The 20,106-nt window shown below is 40.3% G+C and overlaps 2 protein-coding genes across 5 annotated transcripts; both read right to left on the bottom strand.

The window, feature by feature from the left end:
- Nucleotides 1-2,537: 2,537 nt before the first annotated feature.
- LOC120066569 (BTB/POZ domain-containing protein KCTD9) lies at nucleotides 2,538-7,654 on the bottom strand. The gene is made up of 12 exons (XM_039018029.1): nucleotides 7,445-7,654; nucleotides 6,697-6,818; nucleotides 6,551-6,594; nucleotides 6,359-6,455; nucleotides 6,169-6,227; nucleotides 5,937-6,065; nucleotides 5,714-5,781; nucleotides 5,511-5,606; nucleotides 5,261-5,410; nucleotides 5,049-5,154; nucleotides 4,837-4,970; nucleotides 2,538-4,604 (listed from the first exon to the last, which is right to left on the bottom strand). The coding sequence occupies exons 1-12, from the start codon at nucleotides 7,490-7,492 to the stop codon at nucleotides 4,488-4,490; spliced, it is 1,170 nt and encodes a 389-aa protein (XP_038873957.1). The 5' UTR covers nucleotides 7,493-7,654; the 3' UTR covers nucleotides 2,538-4,487.
- Nucleotides 7,655-8,739: 1,085 nt separating this feature from the next.
- Nucleotides 8,740-19,367, bottom strand: LOC120066336 (beta-centractin-like). Of its 4 annotated transcripts, XM_039017768.1 has the most exons (12): nucleotides 19,207-19,367; nucleotides 18,320-18,469; nucleotides 16,523-16,587; nucleotides 15,227-15,302; nucleotides 14,918-15,043; nucleotides 14,550-14,674; nucleotides 14,119-14,335; nucleotides 10,700-10,792; nucleotides 10,397-10,571; nucleotides 10,205-10,266; nucleotides 10,011-10,051; nucleotides 8,740-9,923 (listed from the first exon to the last, which is right to left on the bottom strand). In XM_039017768.1, exons 4-12 carry the CDS (start codon nucleotides 15,272-15,274, stop codon nucleotides 9,821-9,823), a joined length of 990 nt encoding a protein of 329 aa, XP_038873696.1. In that variant the 5' UTR covers nucleotides 15,275-15,302; nucleotides 16,523-16,587; nucleotides 18,320-18,469; nucleotides 19,207-19,367; the 3' UTR covers nucleotides 8,740-9,820. The 4 variants fall into 4 exon arrangements, with proteins under 4 accessions (XP_038873696.1, XP_038873776.1, XP_038873611.1 ...); XM_039017848.1 differs by lacking the exon at nucleotides 16,523-16,587; XM_039017683.1 differs by lacking the exon at nucleotides 18,320-18,469.
- Between the last annotated feature and the right edge of the window lie 739 nt (nucleotides 19,368-20,106).

Genomic DNA, 20,106 nt, shown 5'->3' with positions numbered 1-20,106 from the left:
ACATCTCATTCCGAAGTCATGGGCATTAATATAGAGTTGGTCCCCCCTTTGCTCTTATTACAGCCTTCACTCTTCTGGGAAGGCTTTCCATTAGATGTTGGAACATTGCAGCGGGGACTTGCTTCCATTCAGCCACAAGAGCATTAGTGAGGTCGGGCACTGATGTTTTGTGTGATTAGGCCTAACTCGCAGTCAGCGTTTCAATTCATCCCAAAGGTGTTCGATGGGGTTGAGGTCAGAGCTCAGTGCAGGCCAGTCAAGTTCTCCTACACAGATCTCAACAAACCATTTCTGTATGGACCTCCCTTTGTGCACGGGGGAATTGTCATGCTGAAACAGGAAAGGGCCTTCCCCAAACTGTTGCCACAAAGTTGAAGAATGTTATTGCATGCTGTAGCATTAAGATTTCCCTTCACTTGAATTAAGGGGCCTAGCCCGAACCATGAAAAACAGCCCCAGGCCATTATTCCTCCTCCACCAAACTTCACAGTTGGCACTTTGCATTGGTGCAGGTAGTGTTCTCCTGGCATCCGCCAAACCCAGATTTGTCCGTCGGACTGCCAGGTAGTGAAGCATGATTCATCACTCCAGAGAACACTTTTCTGCTGGTCTAGAGTCCAATAGCTTTACACCACTCCAGCTGACGCTTGGCATTGCGCATAGTGATTTTAGACTTTTGTGTGGCTGCTCGGACATGGAAATCAATTTCATGAAGCTCCCAACAGTTATTGTACTGACATTGTTTCCAGATGCAATTTGTAATTCGGGGGTGAGTGTTGCAACTGAGGTCAGATTTTTACGCGCTACGTGCTTCAGCACTCCCGTTCTGTGAGCTTGTGTGGCCTACCACTTTGCAGCTGAGCTGTTGTTGCTCCTAGATGTTTCCACTTCACAATAACAACACCTAAAGTTGCCCGGGGCATCTCTAGCAGGGCAGAAAGATGGCATCCAATGACGGTGCCACGTTGAAAGTCACTTAGCTCTTCAGTGAGGCCATTCTACTGCAAATGTTTGTCTATGGAGATTGCATGGCTGTGTGCTCAATTTTATACACCTGTCAGCAACGGGTGTGGCTGTCATAGCCGAATCCACTAATTTGAAGGGGTGTCCACATACTTTTGTATATACAGTGTAGCTAGCTAGCTAATGTTGTTAGCTACAGCTAACCCAGCTGTTAGCCAAACAGGACGCTTGTCTGCAAACGTTAACGTGCTCCTCAAAGTAACTGCTCGAGTTTAGCTATTTAGCTTGCTAATTACTTGTAAATTCTGTACTCGAAGATAATGGTCTTTAACAAACACAACATAATGAACAAATGCCATAAAAGCCATTCTGTCCACATTTCTAAATCAAGGTTTACTACTGTGGGGTTTTATAAGGTTTTTGACATGTACAACTAACTATAAGCTAGTAGGGCTTCTTATGCATTAAAGTTTGAATTGCTGACTCATGTGAACCTGCATTTTCCATTGTTCTCAGGCTTACCAGTGCTCAAGGCCTAACCATGGGGCCACAGCCTGAAATATGTGTGTGTATGCAACAAATGTATCAGGACGTAAGGGATGAGCAGAAGTGTGAAATAATGTGTGTGTGTGTGTGGTAAGAAGGGCACTGTACTGTGTGACCGAAACTGTGCTAATCTTAGAGAGGTACAGGAGGAGTGTAGAGGGAGGGGGGTGAATCAGGAGACTGCTGACTGTGGTGTACAATAGACAATAACAGATAAACTATACACACGAAGAACATCTGTGAGGTTCTGAGTTATGCACTATAACCCAGTACTATAACACACGTGATTGAATATTAGCAACTGTATATGTGATTGAATACTCAACGTGATTGAATATTAGCAAACTGTTGGCCTGGGCGCCTGGGTGTCTGTGTGTGTGTGTGCTGGAAGTAACAGTTAGCCCCAGATAAGTGTGCTGGGAAGCTGTAGTCAGCCTTGAGCGAGAACAGTGGGCATTGTATACAGGTGCAAATAGCTCAGACAATGTTGCAGAACTGTCTGACCTCAGTCTCTGGGGTGAGGGAGCGTAATCTACACAGCAACAGCGACAGGACACCAGAGAGCGCAAAGGGGCTGGGACCAGCTTAAGCGCCAACACCAACGATAGGCTGGGTGAGTCTAAACCACGCCCAGTCTCTACTCTGACAGGCCGGCTCGGAAGTGGGAACTATCTCTGTCATGAGTATAATATACTATCTTTGTCAGGAACAAATCAGTTCTCTGTCTTATCCTGCGTGATGAAACATTGAACCCATATATACGGAAATTGCATTTGCCATTTATTAACTTTTGAATTAAACAATTATTTTAACCAAGTTCAGGTGTGCTATTGTTCCTATCTCAGTTGAACCTTCGCAGCCTTAACACTACAAGAGTTGACAACGTAACACATACTCGCAGTCATTGGTTGGCACTTTTGTTTTGACACCGTGCTCTACAGAAATTTGAATGGGTGTTTTTCTACTATTTTAAAGCCACACTCCGTAATATGCAAACCACCAACAAAGACCACCACAAAACACAGTGATGGCACTGCAATTTTTATTATCGTTAGCATACATTTGCAATATATTTTTGAGTCCACTTTCTGTCAGCGAGGGTTGCCTACAAAAAAACTAAATTAAAAATATAGTTTACAATTTGGATAAAACCTTGAGAAAAAAAACACAATGAAAAAAGTAACTACCAACACAATTTCCATTTATTTTCAACTTCTGGGTAGCTTCTTGAAGGGAAACTGCCCTATTTGCAAAATTGTAAATGTCACTCACAAATTCCCTTAGTCTGTACATTTTGGCATGAGGTGAGACATCACAGCCAAACAAACTCCATCTTCAGCCATCTGTAGAATTGTCATTTAGCTAGAATTTACTATGCAACTATAGGAACATCCCTCCCATCATTGGATAAGGACCAATGTTGATAGTAGTTCCACCACCAAGAGCAGCAGCAACAACCGGAAATGTTTGTCTTCTATTCTTCAAATAGTCAGCCTTACTCTGAGCAGTTAATGTGTCTGAGGTTTTATTGGCCCCTTAGTCCCATCACTTCACCAGAGGTCACAAAAAAAGTGGAATTAAAGACAAAAGGATCCACTCAAACATATATTGCAGAGCAGCACTAAGTATCTCCACTTCAGGAACCCAAAGAGCCTTTTAAAAGCCTAAAATACTTCGGGTATGATTGGGCACTTTTACAGCAGCAACAATGAAATGAATTAGGCACAGGGCAGTTATTTTGGAAAGTTAGTGAAAAGATAGCATTATTTAATTTGCACAAGTAATTCATTACACAGATACTTAAAAAAAAAAAATCCAGTAATTTATTGAATTACATTTTTGTGGTTGAGTGCAATAATTATAGACAGGGAAAAAAGAGAAACACACCCGATATTTGTTTTGGAAGCACTAGATTTGAAATACATTATGTTACAAGCACATTTAACTTGGTGTCCTATGAGTGAGTAAAACTGAAGTTACTGACCAAAACATACCATTTAAACATTTGTGCAAAGCAAAATTTCAAGACATGACTGAATGATATGCCCTGTTCATTGGTTGTGGTCTCCTTGAGGGGAGTGTTATACAACTAAGTGCTACACAAGCTTGAACATGACAGTAACACAATTAAAACACACATTCACTTTGATAATATTTGGATATGATGAATTTCATACAAAAGGGGCCAAAACTACAGTGAAATGCATGCAACTAGATATCAGACAGGGGTAGAAAATAAGGAGGTAGATTCACGGAGAACACCAAAAACGACAGGCAGCAAGGAAAGAGTACATTGCATACTTGAAATTCTGTTGAAAACAGTTCAACACCCACAGTCTTATATGAAATTAATTCCACAGCATAATTGTGTGGTGCAATAACAGCAAATTATTTTTGCCATTTTCACCATGCTACGGTATGGCTTTGACTTAGAAAATAAACATCCTAATCATAAAGCATATCTGGAACTTTAAGTACATTGATAAGAATGTACAGTCACACAATGTCATCTCCCATTTATGCTTTACCACAGTCTTGATTGAGGCCCTTTTTTACTTTCATGCACTTATAGTTTGATAATCTTTGATTTACAGACATTAAATAATCTAGAAAACACACATCTAGAAATCATAAAAATAATAATAAGTTAGGATTGAATCCAGATATAATAGTAAACATACATAAAGAACATTCAATATTTTGGTTTGGGGAAAAAAATAAGACAGTCAGACATTTAAAATATTCCACTACATAACAGAAATGGATAACCCTGGATGTGCTCTAGTGCAAGAGATTTAAAGCTAGTATATCAGGTGGAAGGGATGTGGGATGCCAGGGATGTGCATAAAATGCATGTATTGCATAAGGGTCCAGGAAGCTTGATAGTAGGGGTGGGTGGGATTTGCTGGCATAATAACATCGTTGCCAGGCATTCATGAGATTAACCAGCCTGAATCCAGGTGGAATGTGCAGGGGAGTCATCTGACACTCTGAGACATGTGCAATGCAGTCAGCATCTCTTCAAAAATGGCCCCCTTCACATTGGACCCTCTCAAGTTGGCCTCTTGTAGGTCACAGCCAGACAGATCACAATTCTGTGATGAGTAAAACAAAACTGTCAGTATTCTTGGTACTAACCACAGTCAGTATTCTTTGCAATAACCTTAGATGTCACAGTAATAAAACTAACACTGTTCTTAAGATGGATGCTACTTTATGGTATCTGAAAAAACTTGTATTATTATAAGAGCTGTCTGATTCCATTTGTTTCAGATTTACTTGACCTTTTAGTCTCAAGTTTAATCCACTTAAATACCTTCTGCTTACCTCAAGATCAGTTCCTGCCAAAGTGGCACCCCGTAGGTTACAGTTCTTCAGTTTAGCATTTTTTAGAGTGGCCACACGCAGATTAATTCCAGTCATCTGACTTCCCTCCATGTCAACACCTTTTAGATTGGCACCTAATAAAACATACATTAGAGGTTCAACAAGTGTTACCAGTTCCTTATTTCTCATAATACAAATAAATTAAAGTTTACCCTCCAAGTTGGCCTTTAGACCAGACGGGTCTTCAAAATTACATCCTTTGAGAGACGCCCCCTCAGCATTTGAACAGAGCATTTTTACACCCTGCAAGTTAGCACCCTAAAACAGAAAGAAAATTAGTCCTCAAAATACTGTTAATTTTTCAAATGTTGACACGCTGTAACATGTAGGTTTCATAAGCTAATGAAGGAGCTAATGGGTTTACATCAAGGTTGGCCCCAGAGAGGTCAGCACGCTCCAGGTTTGAACAACATAGGTTGGCATGTGTCAGGTTGCAGCGACTCAGGTTGGCCATCTTGAAGTTGATGTAGCGCAAGTCGAGGCGAGAGAGATCAGCACCACTGAAATTAAGTCCCTTTTGGATGGAGAGAGGTATTATTTGTCATGGTCACATGTTAGGTACACTGCATCGAATGTTCAGCAGTGCGTTGTCCTTGTGGAAAATGTGGTTTTACCTGACAGCGGAGCTCTGATTTGGTGGGTGTAGCCAGCAGAAACCGAACAAACTCCTTGCGAGAGATGGGAGAGTGGTCCTCAGGTGGCTGGTTATTCTGGAGAAAAGCATGTGGTGACATGGATCAATATGCTGTGACAAAATTGAATGAATAATTTGAAATATGGAGCTTGCTTGTCATCCATATGGCCATGAGTTCGTCACCTTTATTGCTACTTCCAACTGATCAGCCAGCTGCTCAATTCCAAAGAATCGAGCCTCCTCCAAAACCCCTGAAAAACAGATTAGATTTACTAATCAGAGCAAATATATGTTGTCAAGATTTCATGCTGTAGTCAACATGCACAACTGAAGTGATATCATTCATCTGTGAGCTTTATCGTAGAATAAAGATAATGAAAGCGTCACCTGTAAATGCCATACTTACCAAGTAAATTGATACCTTCATTGATAATGAGCTGGCCATGTCGCAGGTAATTAAGAATAGGCTCAAAGTATTCTGGGCTGCGGTCAATCAGGTAAGCCCCACGTTCATCCTGCTTGTTACCCCATACATCTGCAGAGCAAAGATAGGCCATAATTATGGGTAAATCACAACAGAAAAGGTCTAATGTATAAGGTCAGCAGTGTTAGATGTGACAAACTTCATTATTGTTTACCCTTCTCCCGGAACATGTGAGCAAGCATGCTCTCTGGCTCCTTGCTGACCAAGGTACTGCTGTAAAAAGGACCATAGTTTGTGAGGAAAAAAAGTAACCAAAGAAAGTAGATGGCAATAATATTAACAGAGATATTCCTATGTGACTTTCGATATTCATAGAACATTGAAACAACTCCTCCATTGCTTACCGTGTGGTGGTGAAGAGACGCCCCCCAATATTAAGGGTCAGCCAATCTGTCTGTGCCCTAGGCAGGCCGTCTGTAGTCCTGACATCATTCTGTGGGTCTAAGATAACATTATTCAGAGGGATAACTCACCACCTCATTCTTCAGAACCAAATGGTTTGAAAAGACTAGGAAAGAATTAGAGGACAAACTCACCAACAAAGGGGTCTCCCTCTGAGACATACAAAACATCATCATCCCTATAATAAAGGAATAGTAGAGAAATTAATATGTAATATTGGCTGGAGTAAGGACATTCCAAAGACATGAAACTACAAAGTGTTGAAGGAAATGTACACTACCTGATGAGCGCTATGTCATCTATAAGACCACCTTTTCCATTGTATAAATTACAGGCTTTGATTCCCAACTTATTGCTTGCTACAGATAACAGGTCGGCCAAGGTCCCATACACAGCTACAACCTAATGAAGGAACACAGAGTTATTGTCACAAAACATACCTATTTGGGCAAACCCATTCTCTCTTGCTAGCAAACTAAAAGGTAGACTCAGCAATATAACATGACGATACACAGCTGGACGACTGCTTATATACAGATGTCAAAAACAAAGTTAAAATCTACCAAGACTGGCACCAGTTCTTCCAAATGTGCCCCTTCCTTGAAACATACCAACATTGTGACGAGGCAATTGTGGGTGGCAGGTTTAAATGTTGTTTGTTTGAAAACACTGTTGTTGACTTCTGTTAGAAGGAAATGGCCCCATTTTGAATGTCATATTGCTGAGTCTACCTGTAATGTAGCCAGATAGCTAACTAGGAAATGAGTTAGTCGATAGCTACGTTTGTTCGTGTTCCCAATGCCAAACAACCTCAGATTAACTAGCTAGCGTTATTGAGCTATGTACACTAGCTACACACATTATATGGGCCGCATAGCTACGATGCAACTAAGCGAGTTTGTTGGGACATTTGGCTGTTACAAACTCGCTTAGTGGCATCAAAGCTAAGGGCCGCATTAACATTACATAGACAGTCTTACCTTACAGTTAGCTATCGTTAGCCCAATAGCTAAGCTAACTGTACGCACCTTGCCATTTTTGGACGTCCCGTTCACAAAAAGAGTAACTCTTCTCATTCTTTGTAACACGTTTAAATACTAATCCCAGAACAATGAACCACAGCAGGAGCAGCTAGCTAGCAGATTTGACAGTGGGACGAAACGCAAGAAGGAAACGTTGAACTCCAGCCTACCAATGGAATGGACATATTTCTTAGGGGTTCACAATCAAACCAATCAAATTTTGAATCAGAAAGTAGGTGAGCCAATCAAGGGCCAACATTGGGTGTACTCGTTTTACAAGCCGGTGCGTGCCATCATTCTTGAATATGGTTAAGTATTTATGTCACACCGTTCTTGTATAGCCCGATCCACACCCGCTCAGTGGTACCAGAGACGTAGAGGAAGAGAGTCCCAGCAGGTGGCGTTTTTTCGTTGTTTCGCTCACCAAGCAAGGAGTTTTTGTACGGAGGTCAATGAGTGTCGAATTTGTTCAACAACAAAAATGTATTGCTTATTTGCCATGTGAGATTTATTTGATCAAATATAACTTTCGTAATGCTTAAGTTGTTAAGAGTGTACTGATATAAATAGGACACGCGACATCCCTGGAACTTTGACATAAAACACTTTATATCGGAGTTGTCACGAGATGGCTATGCATATTCATACAATTATGCTAGTAGCATAGCATCCCCATTGGATACAACCCTCATCGAATATTCAAACAATGATATTTGTTTTTAGTGATCGAATGATTCTCTCTTCGCAGGAAAATCTGCAGAGCTGGGATGGTTGTATCTCTCTTATATATAACATTCTATTGGTTGCAAGAATTTAGTATAATTTAAATGGAAAAACCCCAAGTTTTTTTTCTGGCATCGAAAATCTCCTTCCAACTATTTTGAAACCTCTATGGTGCAGCTGTCAATTTTTTGGTCCTTAAATTAAACTAGCATACATTTTTATTTAGCACAATTTTCTTTAGCCAATTTTTGTATTTAATGCCGGGCTGACAGACAAGTTCCATACCGTCTCTGCTTGTCAGTATATCCATAATCTTTGGTGGAACACAAAGGTGATAATTGGAATCCTTGGGACGTCATTACACTTAACACTACCCCTAATTTAACCCGTTTTAAATTTCAACCTCAATGGGGCAATGTCAGAGTTGGACATCCCAAGGATCCCACTTACTTTTCCACACCAAAGAAACTGATAAAATAATCAAATGTAGTGCAAATGTATATTATTTTGCCATTTTAATCAAAATCTCACATTGCATCAGCATTGCTAATGTATTCAGCATAACAAAAATAATCACATCCCAGCAGAGTGCACTCATTTATTGTAACTAAATTTACAAAATTAAAGCGCAAGCAACACTCCAATGTACAACTCAATTAAAAAATAATATTTCAGCAATACTGTTATTAGTGTTAGTATTTGCCTATGAGAGTTATTATGCCAGCAGGATATGATCAAACTGTTACCCTTGAAACTAACACAATACATATTTTGATCTAAAATATAGTCACTAATAACAATTCTGTTTAGCTTGCAAACATCTGGCAGAAAATGCATGACAACCGACCCATTGTCATGTCACCTTCGGTCCAGTTTAAAAGTTTAGCAAACCATACAGGTTTGGAACATGAATTCAGTCAGAATATTCTCCATCAGCACAACACTGAAAGTGCTTTTAACTCATGTGGTCCACTCAAGACTTAATGTTTAATTCCCTAACAACATTGAGTTAAATGGCACCAGGTGATAAACCGATCAAATATTTCCAATACAATTTACATCAACTTGGTTTTGAAAGTTGAAAAGACACTGATGGACAGTTGAAAGACGCTGATGGATATTCAGACTGTGGGAAATAAAGAAATAACTTTATAACAAGAAGTTCTTAAGGTGTCTTTGCACACTATGTTTAATGTGCCACAGTAACAAAACCCAAAAGGTAAAAACACATTTCTTAATTGAATTTATACATCAAAGTAAAGCAGGACGTTCCCCTTCATTGCCATTTAAGTTAAGGATTTTATGATCCATTTCATATGGGGCATAACAAATCGTAGAATAAATACAGAATTTGCATCCTGCAATGCAGGTTTGCCTTAAATGTTAAAAATAAGGAAAGTCCACAATATCAAGAGATGCAACTTAAAGCCTTGTCATTGGTACAGGTTCTGGGTCTGTCTGGTAATGGCTGCCCAACACTTTGCCAGTCCTGGCCAGTGTCCCCGTCATTTGGCGTGTGGAAGAGAGTCTGTAAAAGGCATGCCATAGGGAGCCATGAACTCTCCTTATCATAGGGGTAATGGGGAAGGGGGTGTAGTGGAGTAGTTGGTGGACTTGAACCAGAGGTTTTTGGGCATATTAGGAGCACCGCCCACCTCTTCAGAAGGTCTTCCGATGGATGGCACGTGCTCGGTCTTCCTCATACTCCTTCTTTGACACCCACATCTTCTTGAAGGTGTCCAGTGACGCAAGGATGGAGCCCCTTCAAGCATGCAACAAGAGAGGATCATAACTCTGGAAACGGAGACTAATCTGTTTAGTCTGTGGCTGATCACATGATGTTACTTACCCTATCCACGTGGAGTAGAGTCGTTCTTGGGGTGCAGAGATCTAACAGAGTAAAACAGGGAAATAAATGGACTGTGACACAGCACAACTAGTTCAGAAATGGATGATAATTGTTGAACCAACAAAAAACATTTAAGACATTGAAATTGCTGCTCATACATATGTAAACGAGTCCAAGGTTAAGGCAGCAAATACCTTTATTTTCACATCTTTGGGTGCCAACTTTTTCACTTCACTTAACAATCGATCACCAAAACCTTTGGGAAGGAAAACATGTAAAACAAGGACATATGAAGACAATTAGCCAATGTTTAAGGAGTGGAGTGAAACGTTTGTTGTTTGCCAGTCCTCAATATGTAATTGGTGGGAAAGAATTCTAATGAATACCTTTGAGGAGAGTGGAGCCCCCAGAGAGGACAATGTTGGAAAAGAGTGTACGTCGCAGGTCCATGTCTGACTTCTGAATGGCAAAAGCCAGAACCTCGTGGATTCCTTCACTCTCGTCCCCTATCAGGTCTGGACGGAAAAGAAGCTCTGGGGCTCGGAATCGAGCAGGGCCAATCTACACAGGGTACAACAAGCTGTCAATACTTTGGTATAAATACAAAAGTTTACGTGATCATGTCAAAATACTAATATTGAACAACTTTCAGAACAATACATGTTGCGAATGCATCTAAAATGACTCACATCCAATGTGCTGCCATCAGGAAGAGTGTACTGTGCCTTCTCCGTCTCCAAGGTCTCATCTTTCTGTGGGTTCAGAGATAGGTAGCATGCTCTCTGCAGAGGTAAACAAGATAAAAGTGACAGATGTCAAGGACAAAGGTTGAATCCAAAATCTAAATAACAGGACTGACAGAGTGTCTTGTGAAGATTGTAGGGGTTGTCAAACAAGTTAATCACAATTTCTGAATTTGGCCCTACTGAAAGATTTCTTCTAGAGGTTGACCGATTAATTAATCAACATGGCCGATTTCAAGTTTTCATAACAATCGGTAATCAGCCTTTTTGGACGCTGATTACATTAGAATCCACAAGGTAACTGCGTGACAAGCTGACCACGTTACGCGAGTGCAGCGTCAAAAGGACCTTGTGGCTGCAAGGAGCCAAGGTAAGTTACTAGCTAGCATTAAACTTATAAAAAACAAATAAATCTTCACATAATCACTAGTTAACTACACATGGTTGATGATATTACTAGGTGAATTAGCTTGTCCTCTTGCGTACAGTGCAAGCAGAGTCAGGGTATATGCAACAGTTTGGGCCGCCTGACTCGTTGTGAACTAATTTGCCAGAATTTTACATAATTATGACATAACATTGAAGGTTGTGCAATGTAACAGCACTATTTAGACTTAGGGTTGCCACCCGTTCGATAAAATACGGAACGGCTCCGTATTTCACTGAAAGAATAAACGTTTTGTTTTCGAAATGATAGTTTCCGGATTTGACCATATTAATGAGCAAAGGCTCGTATTTCTGTGTTTATTATATTATAATTAAGTCTATGATTTGATAGAGCAGTCTGACTGAGCGGTGGTAGGCAGCAGCAGGCTCGTAAGCATTCATTCAAACAGCACTTTACTGCCTTTGCCAGCAGCTCTTAGCAATGCTTGAGGCACATTGCTGTTTATGACTTCAAGCCTATCAACTCCCGAGATTAGGCTGGCAATACTAAAGTGCCTATAAGAACATCCAATAGTCAAAGGAATATGAAATACAAATGGTAGAGAGAAATAGTTGACGTGTCATAATTCCTATAATAACTACAACCTAAAACTTCTTAACTGGGAATATTGAACCACCATCTTTCTTATGTTCTCATGTTCTGCGCCAGGAACATAATGTTAGCTTTTTTTACATGACACATACTGCACTTTTACTTTCTTCTCCAACACTGTTTTTGCATTATTTAAACCAAATTGAACATGTTTCATTATTTATTTGAGACTAAATAGATTTTATGTATTATATTATGTTAAAATAAAAGGGTTCATTGTTCATTCAGTATTGTTGTAATTGTCATTATTACACACACAATTTTTATATTATATATACACACACAGATAATATACACACACATATTATATATACACACATACATATATGCACACACACACACACACACACACACACACACACACACACACACACACATATATATATATATATATATAAATAAATAGGCCAATTAATCGGTATTGGCGTTGAAAAATCATAATCGGCCAACCTCTAATTTCTTGATTTAAAAAGCAGTGCAATCAGTTACAATCATAGCTATGCTATGTCCCTTATGCCTGTAAGGGACAGAAACAACATGATGTACATCAATGTATTAATAGCATTTCCACCATAAACACAACATTCACTGTATGCCAAGAGTGTGCAAAGCTGTCATCAAGGCAAAGGGTGGCTATTTGAAGAATCTCAAATAAAAAATATAATTTGATTTGTTTAACACTTTTTTGGTTACTACATGATTCCATATGTGTTATTTCATAGTTTTGATGTCTTCACTATTATTCTACAATGTAGAAAATAGTAAAAATAAAGAAAAACCCTGGAATGAGTAGGTGTACTAAAACGTTTGACAGGTAGTGTATATAGTATATATTATTTTGCTCAGAAAACTTGGGGGTCCAAATAAAACCACCCGAGGGCCAAATTCGGCCGGCAGTTAGGGAACCCTATTCTAGATTGTAGCGGGGTGAACAGGCCGTGGCATAGGTGGGTGAGGTCCTTGATCTTCCCGTGACACCGGGAGCTGTAGATGTCCTGAAGGGCAGGCAGTGTGCCCCCAGTGATGAGTTGGGCTGACCGCACCACCCTCTGGAGAGCCCTGTGGTTGAGGACGGTGCAATTGCAGTACCAGGCTGTGATACAGCCCGACAGGATGCCCTCAATGGTGCAGCTGTAGAAGTTTGAGGGTCTTAAAAGGTCAGGCCAAATTCCTTCAGCCTCCTGAGATTGAAAAGGTGCTGATCTCAAGGGACCATTTGAGGTTGTGTGCACGCTGAGAAACTTTAAGCTTTTGACCTTCTCCATTGCGGCCCAGTCAATGTGGATGGGGACGTGCTCTCTCTGCTGTTTCCTGTCATCCACAATCAGCTCCTTCGTTTCATTGACGTTGAGGGAGAGGTTATACAACTCCACCAGGGCTCTCACCTCCTCCCTATAGCCTGTCTCGTCATTGTTGGTAATTAGGCCTACCACTATTGTGTCGTTGAGTTGATCATTGAGTAGTAGACGAGCGTGGCCACGCAGACATGGGTGAACAGGGAGAACAGGAGGGAGTGTCTGTCTGCCCCAGGTCCGTGTTTCATAGCAAGTGAGTCATACTACATGACAGGTCGCGGGAGACAATGCTCGGAAATGGAGTTTAAATATTGACAAGTGGCAGTTGGGACATCGAGTGCGCATTGTCAACATGCTCATTTTGGCCAAAACACTTGCAGACTCGAGTGTTGACTATCGAACACAACAGCAAGTGGTTCTCGATAAAGGGGTTAAGTGCCAAGTGTTCGGTTTGAGATTCAGACCTCTCTCACACACACACACCTCTTGCATATGCAGTCTACCTTTGAAGCATCGTTTTGAGTAGCATATTCCTCTTCAGTTCTTCCTGTGCCATCCACATATGTGCATTGGTCAAGTTCAGGTTGCTAGCTAGCAAGGTGACATGACTAGCTAGCTAAACAATGTTGTTTGTTATCAAACCAAAAAAATAGCAGCTCAGAAGTAGTTTAAAACGGCCCATGATATGCACACGAATCCGCAACAGAAAAAAATAAAATAGCTCTGGTATTATTGGGAATAACTTTTACATGATTTTGGTTAGAGGCATAGCAACATAAATGCGCAAGCATCAACTGTACCATCTTTGCTGTAGCCGTGTTCCGCTTAAAAAGATCTGTGTGGAAACAGGTGCACTTAAAACTTCAAGGTGGTGAAGAAATGGACTCGCAATGAATGGAATAAAAAAAATGTACGCCGATAAACACGTTATTAACACATCAACTTTGACAGCCCCAGAAGATTAAAACTATTTGACTAGAATTTTCACATTTTATCCCATCAAAAATGTAACACAATCTCCCCATCCATACCTCTTTGATAGTCCGCACAACCTCAAACTCAGCTGAAGTGTGGAAGTCATAGCCTTCCTTGCGCAGTAGCAGGCGTAGGTAGCGTGAGACATCCCGCCCAGCAATGTCCACCCGCATGATAGAGTGAGGGATGGCAAAGCCTTCATAGATGGGCACAGCATGGGTTACCCCATCACCAGCATCCAGCACCACTCCTGTTGTCCGCCCTGTGGCATATCTGCAATATCCAAAGAGATATTCAAAACTGTTCCACTGTTTATGCTAATGATTATTACATCATTTTCATATCTCTACAGTTACTAATGCATTATACATGCCATATTAGCCTGGATTTTCCTCCTCTGGAGAATAAATTTGGTAATGTTCTGGTATGTCCAACATTACCCTGGCAAACGAGACAAGATAGCTAGCTACAGAGGACAGAAACTTACAAGCTTAATACTGCCTGCATGGAGATGAAGAGCGCTGGTACATTGAAGGTCTCAAAGAACACCTCTGCTGCACGCTCACGGTTTTTACTTGGGTTTAAGGGGGCCTCTGTTAAAAGCACAGGATGCTAAAGAACATTAGGAGAGATGGAAAAGAAAGTCAATGCAGTTAAACAGTTCCAAACAAAACCCCACATTCATATTCACCTTTCAAGAAACCCTGAGAGAAAAAAAACATCTCAAATAAAATGTTATTTGTCACATACGCCAAATACAACAGGTGTAGACCATAGAGTGAAATGCTTACTTACAACGTCTCATGATCTAAAAGTACCCAGAATGTGTGTGTCACAGAAACCAGAGAAAAATACCTCTTCTGAGAAGGTCTGTAGTTGCTCCTTAGAATACACATATTGCCAGATGCGCTCCATGTCATTCCAGTCCTTAACAATACCATGCTCCATAGGGTACCGCACAGACAGGAGTCCCCTGTGTTCCTACAACCACATGGAGATCAACAGGTGTTGGGAATAATGGCCATAACTATATTATTGTTTAAAAATACCGCTTCAGTGTCACAACGGTCTAAATATAATCATACACCATGAAGCCCATTAGCCATAATTATGAGTTACACAATAGGGCCATGTGCATCGGTCTTAGTAAACCACTGTACATACCTCTGCTTTTGGGCCAATGAAGAGATCTCCCTCCAGCGCACCTGCCATCACCCGAACATGCTTTGGACGACCCACACTAAAAGGTAAAGACATCGATTATATTACATACTTTTATTTAATCAAAGCATTTCAGTAAAATGCATTACAGGGCCTTGAGAAAATATGAACACCCCTTGACTTATTCTCAAGTTTTGCAATAGATTTTCAATCAGATTTAATTCACTGTCTTCTTGGTAAGCAACTCCAGTGGGGATGTGGCCTTGTGTTTGAGGTTATTGTGCTGCTGGTGAATTCATCTCCTAGTGTCTGGTGGAAAGCAGACAACCAGGTTTTCCTCTAGGATTTGGGCATTCTGTTTTTTATCCTTAAAAACTCCCCAGTCCTTAACGATTACAAGCATAACCATAATATGACGCAGCAACCACTGCTTGAAAATGTTGTATTGGATTTGCCCCGAACATAACACTTTGCCACATTCTGTTGCAAACAGGATGCATGTTTTTAATTATTTTTATTCTGTACAGGCTTCCTTCTCTTCCAATTAGGTTAGTTATGTGGAGTAACTACAATGTTGTTGAGCCATCTTCAGTTCTCCTACCACAGCAATGAAACTCTAACTGTTTTAAAAAGTCACCATTGGCCTCATGGTGAGATCTCTAGCAACTGAGTTAGGAAGGACACCTGTATCTTTGTAGGTGACCGGGTGTATTGATACACCATCCAAAGTGTAATTTATAACTTCACCATGCTCAAAGACATTCAACGTGTGTTTTATTTAAATTTTACCAATAGGTTGCCTTCTTTGCAAGGCACAGGGAAACCTCCCTGGTCTTTGCGGTTGAATCTGTGTTTGAAATTCACTACTCGAGTGAGGGAACTTACAATTATCTGTATATGTGGTACAGAGATGAGGTAGTCATTCAAAAATCATGTTAAACACTATTATTGCACACAGAGTCCATGCAACTTCGTGTATTATGGGACTTGTTAAAACAATTTTACTCCTGAACTTACTTAGGCTTGCCATAACAAAGGGGTTAAATACTTATTGACTCAAGACATTTCAGCTTTTCATTTTAAATTTAATTTGTAAAAATGTCTAAAAACATAATTCCACTTTGACATTAGGGTGAATTTATGGTATGTAAGCCCATGACAAAAAAAATCTACATTTAATCAATTTCAAATTCAGGCTGTAACAAAATGTGGAAAAAGTCAAGGATGTGAATACTTTCTGAAGGCACTGTAGGTATTTAATATTATAGCTTTGAGATGGCTGAAGGTGTGTGATCTTACTAGTTTGGAAAGCAGTATTTGGGGATCTGGTCTCCTGCAAAACCAGCTTTAACAACACCAGAGCCCTGAAAGAGAAAGTAAGAAAATCCAAATGTGGCCCCCTGCAAGCTAGCTACATAAATTAACTAATTTATTATAGAGGCCGAGGGTGGCTCTGACACCATCTGTTCATCTTGTTTGTATAGTGATGTCATGAGACAGTGCTGAGGGGAAAACACCAGCACGCAGGCATCCTATAAACTACTGTATCAGACCCCAATATCAGAAGTAAAAAATATAATTTTCCTTGTTGTTCATCACAATTATTGTACTCGAATGCTTGACTAGTCAGTAACACAATGATGCATAAGTAAATGACGCTTTATTTAATTTCCCAATGATGCTGATTTCAAGTAGCCTGAAGCGGAAACTGATAATAATCTAACCTAGATGATGAGCTAATTATCCACCGAGGATTAACTAATTTCCTCATTTATGTCCTTTCTTTCATTGCTCACATCTTAATTATAGCTGGCTAGATAGCTAGCTAGCTCACCCTGACAAGCAAGATAATATCTAATGTTTTAGACTGTGAGCTTTCCCTAGTTAGCATAGGGATGAGGATGGGTCGGGGATGCAACCGTCCGTTAGCTAACTGTTAGTTATAGGTTAGCTTGGTTACCACCCACATTCCCAACTGCTATGGTAGATTTTAGCTAGCTAGCGAGACTAAATTACTGACTGACTGATGAGCAAAACTAGTCTGAGGCTTCAGCAAATATTTCTCTCTCTGGCTTTAGCTAATTTACCTCACCTATACAGAACAAAAATATAAACGTAACAATTGTTGGTCCCATGTTTCATGAGCTGAAATAAAATACCCCAGAAATGTTCCATATGCACAAAAAACTAATTTAGCTCAAATTGCAACAAATTTGTTTTACATCCCTGTCAGTGAGAATTTCTAATTCGCCAAAATAATTCATCCACCTGACATGTGTGGCATATCAAGAAGCTGATTAAACAGAATGATCATTACATATGTAGGTGCACCTTGTGCTGGGGACAATAAAAGGCCACTAAAATGTAGAGTAGTCACAACACAATGTTACAAATGTTTCAAGTTGAGTGAGGATGCAATTGGCATGCTGACTGCAGGAATGTCCACCAGAGCTGTTGCCAGATAGAGAAATTAACATTAAATTACAACAAGCTTCCTCTAACGTTGTTTTAGAGAATTTTTCAGTACATGTAACCACGCCAGCCCACATCCAGCTTTTTAAACTGCGGGATCGTCTGAGACCAGTCACCCGGACAGCTGATGAAACTGTGGGTCTGCACAACCTTAGAATTGCACAACCTAAGGGAAGCACATCGTCCTCACAAGGTTCTTGACCTGAATGCAGTTCGGCGTTGTGACCGACTTCGGTGGGCAAATGCTCACCTTCAACTGCCACTGGCATGCTGGAAAAGTGGGCTCTTCGTGGATTAATCGTGGTTTCAACTGTACCGGGCAGATGGCAGAGTGTATGTCATCGTGTTGGCAAGCGGTTTGCTGATGTCAACGTTGTGAACAGAGTGCCCCATGGTGGCGTTGGGGTTATGGTATGGGCAGACATAAGCTACGGACAATGAACACGATTGCATTTTCTCGACAGCAATACCATGACAAGATCCTGAGGCCCATTATTGTGCCATTCATCTGCCGCTATTACCTCATGTTTCAGCCTGATAATGCTCGGCCCCATGTCGTAAGGATCTGTACACAATTGCTGGAAGCTGAAAATGTCCCAGTTCTTCCATGGCCTGCATACTCACCAAACATGTCACCCATTGAGCAAGTTTGGCATGCTCTGGATCGATATGTACAACAGCTTGCTCCAGTTCCAGCCAATATCCAGAAACTTAATTCAGTCATTGTAGAGGAGTGGGACAACATTCCATAGGCCACAATCAGCCTGATCAACTCTGCGAAGGAGATGTGTCGCTTAGGCAAACGGTGGTCACACCAGATACTGACAGGTATACTAATCCACGCCCCTACTTTTTTTTGTTGTTTAAGGTATCTGTGACTAACAGATGCAAATATGTATTCCAAGTCATGTGAAATCAATAGATTAGGGTCTAATGAATTTATTTCAACTGACTGATTTCCTTATATGAACTAACTCAGTAAAATCTTTGAAATTGTTGCATGTTACGTTTATATTTTTGTAACTAGCAAATGAAATTGTTTGCAAAAGAACCGTTTTTTCCCCTACTAACACTGACTCTGCTGATACTAACGTTAGCTAGCAAGTTTATTGAGGTAAATGTAGCTACTTAGCTAAATTATAGTACTACAGTAGCTATATGACTGAAATATGTGGTTGTCCCACTCATCCACTAAAACCCACCTGGCTAACGTTAGTTATCTAATTGTAGCGGTGGCTACATCGTTCTGGATTGAGAGCACGGATAATATAGCTAGCCATTTCATAAGAGCGTCTGCTAAATTACTAAAATGTGAATGTAACGTTAGCTAGTTTACGTTAAACAGCTTGCTAGCAACCTAGTGTTAGCTAGCTAGTTAACGGGTATAAACAAGACAACGACCACATTGAACCGCAGACTAACGTAAGCGAGTGATGCATTTATTTTTTACTAACGTCAGCTAGCTATATTTACAAATTATGTTTGCGAGCTAGCTAACGTTAACCACTTACATTATCAATCACCACAGGCTGATTTGCTATTATATCGTAGGACTCCATGGTGATACAACGAGCTATCCACTCGTTTATGAATCCTGTTTTCCTAGCTAAAACGTAATATCGTCTGTTGGTGTTCAGCGGTGGAAAAGCGCAACGCTGAAGAAAGAACATGTACGTATCGAGCTTCTCAACTATAATAGCTAATCGACGTACAGCCCCACAAGCCAATCGCAAGCCATTGGAAGTGAAACGTTGACGTTGACGCTACAACGGAACGTACGACCACAACGTTGGAAAACGTTGAAAAACATTTTGGTCTGAGTAACTTCTTTTAGATAGACTGTGACCAGACGTTCTTATTATTATACACTTCAAAATATTAAAGGAAGGTCAGCTCTTTGTACATCATGTTACTAGAATTTATGTCAATAGATTAGTTAAGCCTAACTCAAAATGTAAATGTGTTCAAACCATGCATTTACCAGTTATGACTGACACAATACAATTTTTATTTTATCTGATATCTCCATACAAATTGAAAAAAATCTGTGACAAATCTGCAAAAATCTATGTTTCGATTAGGCTACAGCACCACCAGATGGCACTGAAATAACGTGGAATGTGGGACTTTACAATTAGGATAGTGTCTTCCCACAGTTACTGTAGAGTGCCATTCTTTCTTCTGGCAACATAAGCAAGACTACAAATGGAATGTTTCACTTTTCTGACTTGCAGATGTATCATTCAGGCCATTATGTTGTCAAACAATATAAGCCTACTTTGAGATTTTAGAGGAGAGTATTAAGAACTGTAAGAAACATTCGCTAAAACAGGCTTTATCAAGAGTCCAAATGGCATTGGTTATGGTCTTTTAGTATGACTGACAGATTCAATTTACTTTACATTATTATT

This window comes from Salvelinus namaycush, chromosome 1 (assembly GCF_016432855.1).
Source record: "Salvelinus namaycush isolate Seneca chromosome 1, SaNama_1.0, whole genome shotgun sequence".
NCBI classification, from domain to species: domain Eukaryota; kingdom Metazoa; phylum Chordata; class Actinopteri; order Salmoniformes; family Salmonidae; genus Salvelinus; species Salvelinus namaycush.
This window is presented reverse-complemented; position numbering and strand designations above follow the sequence as displayed.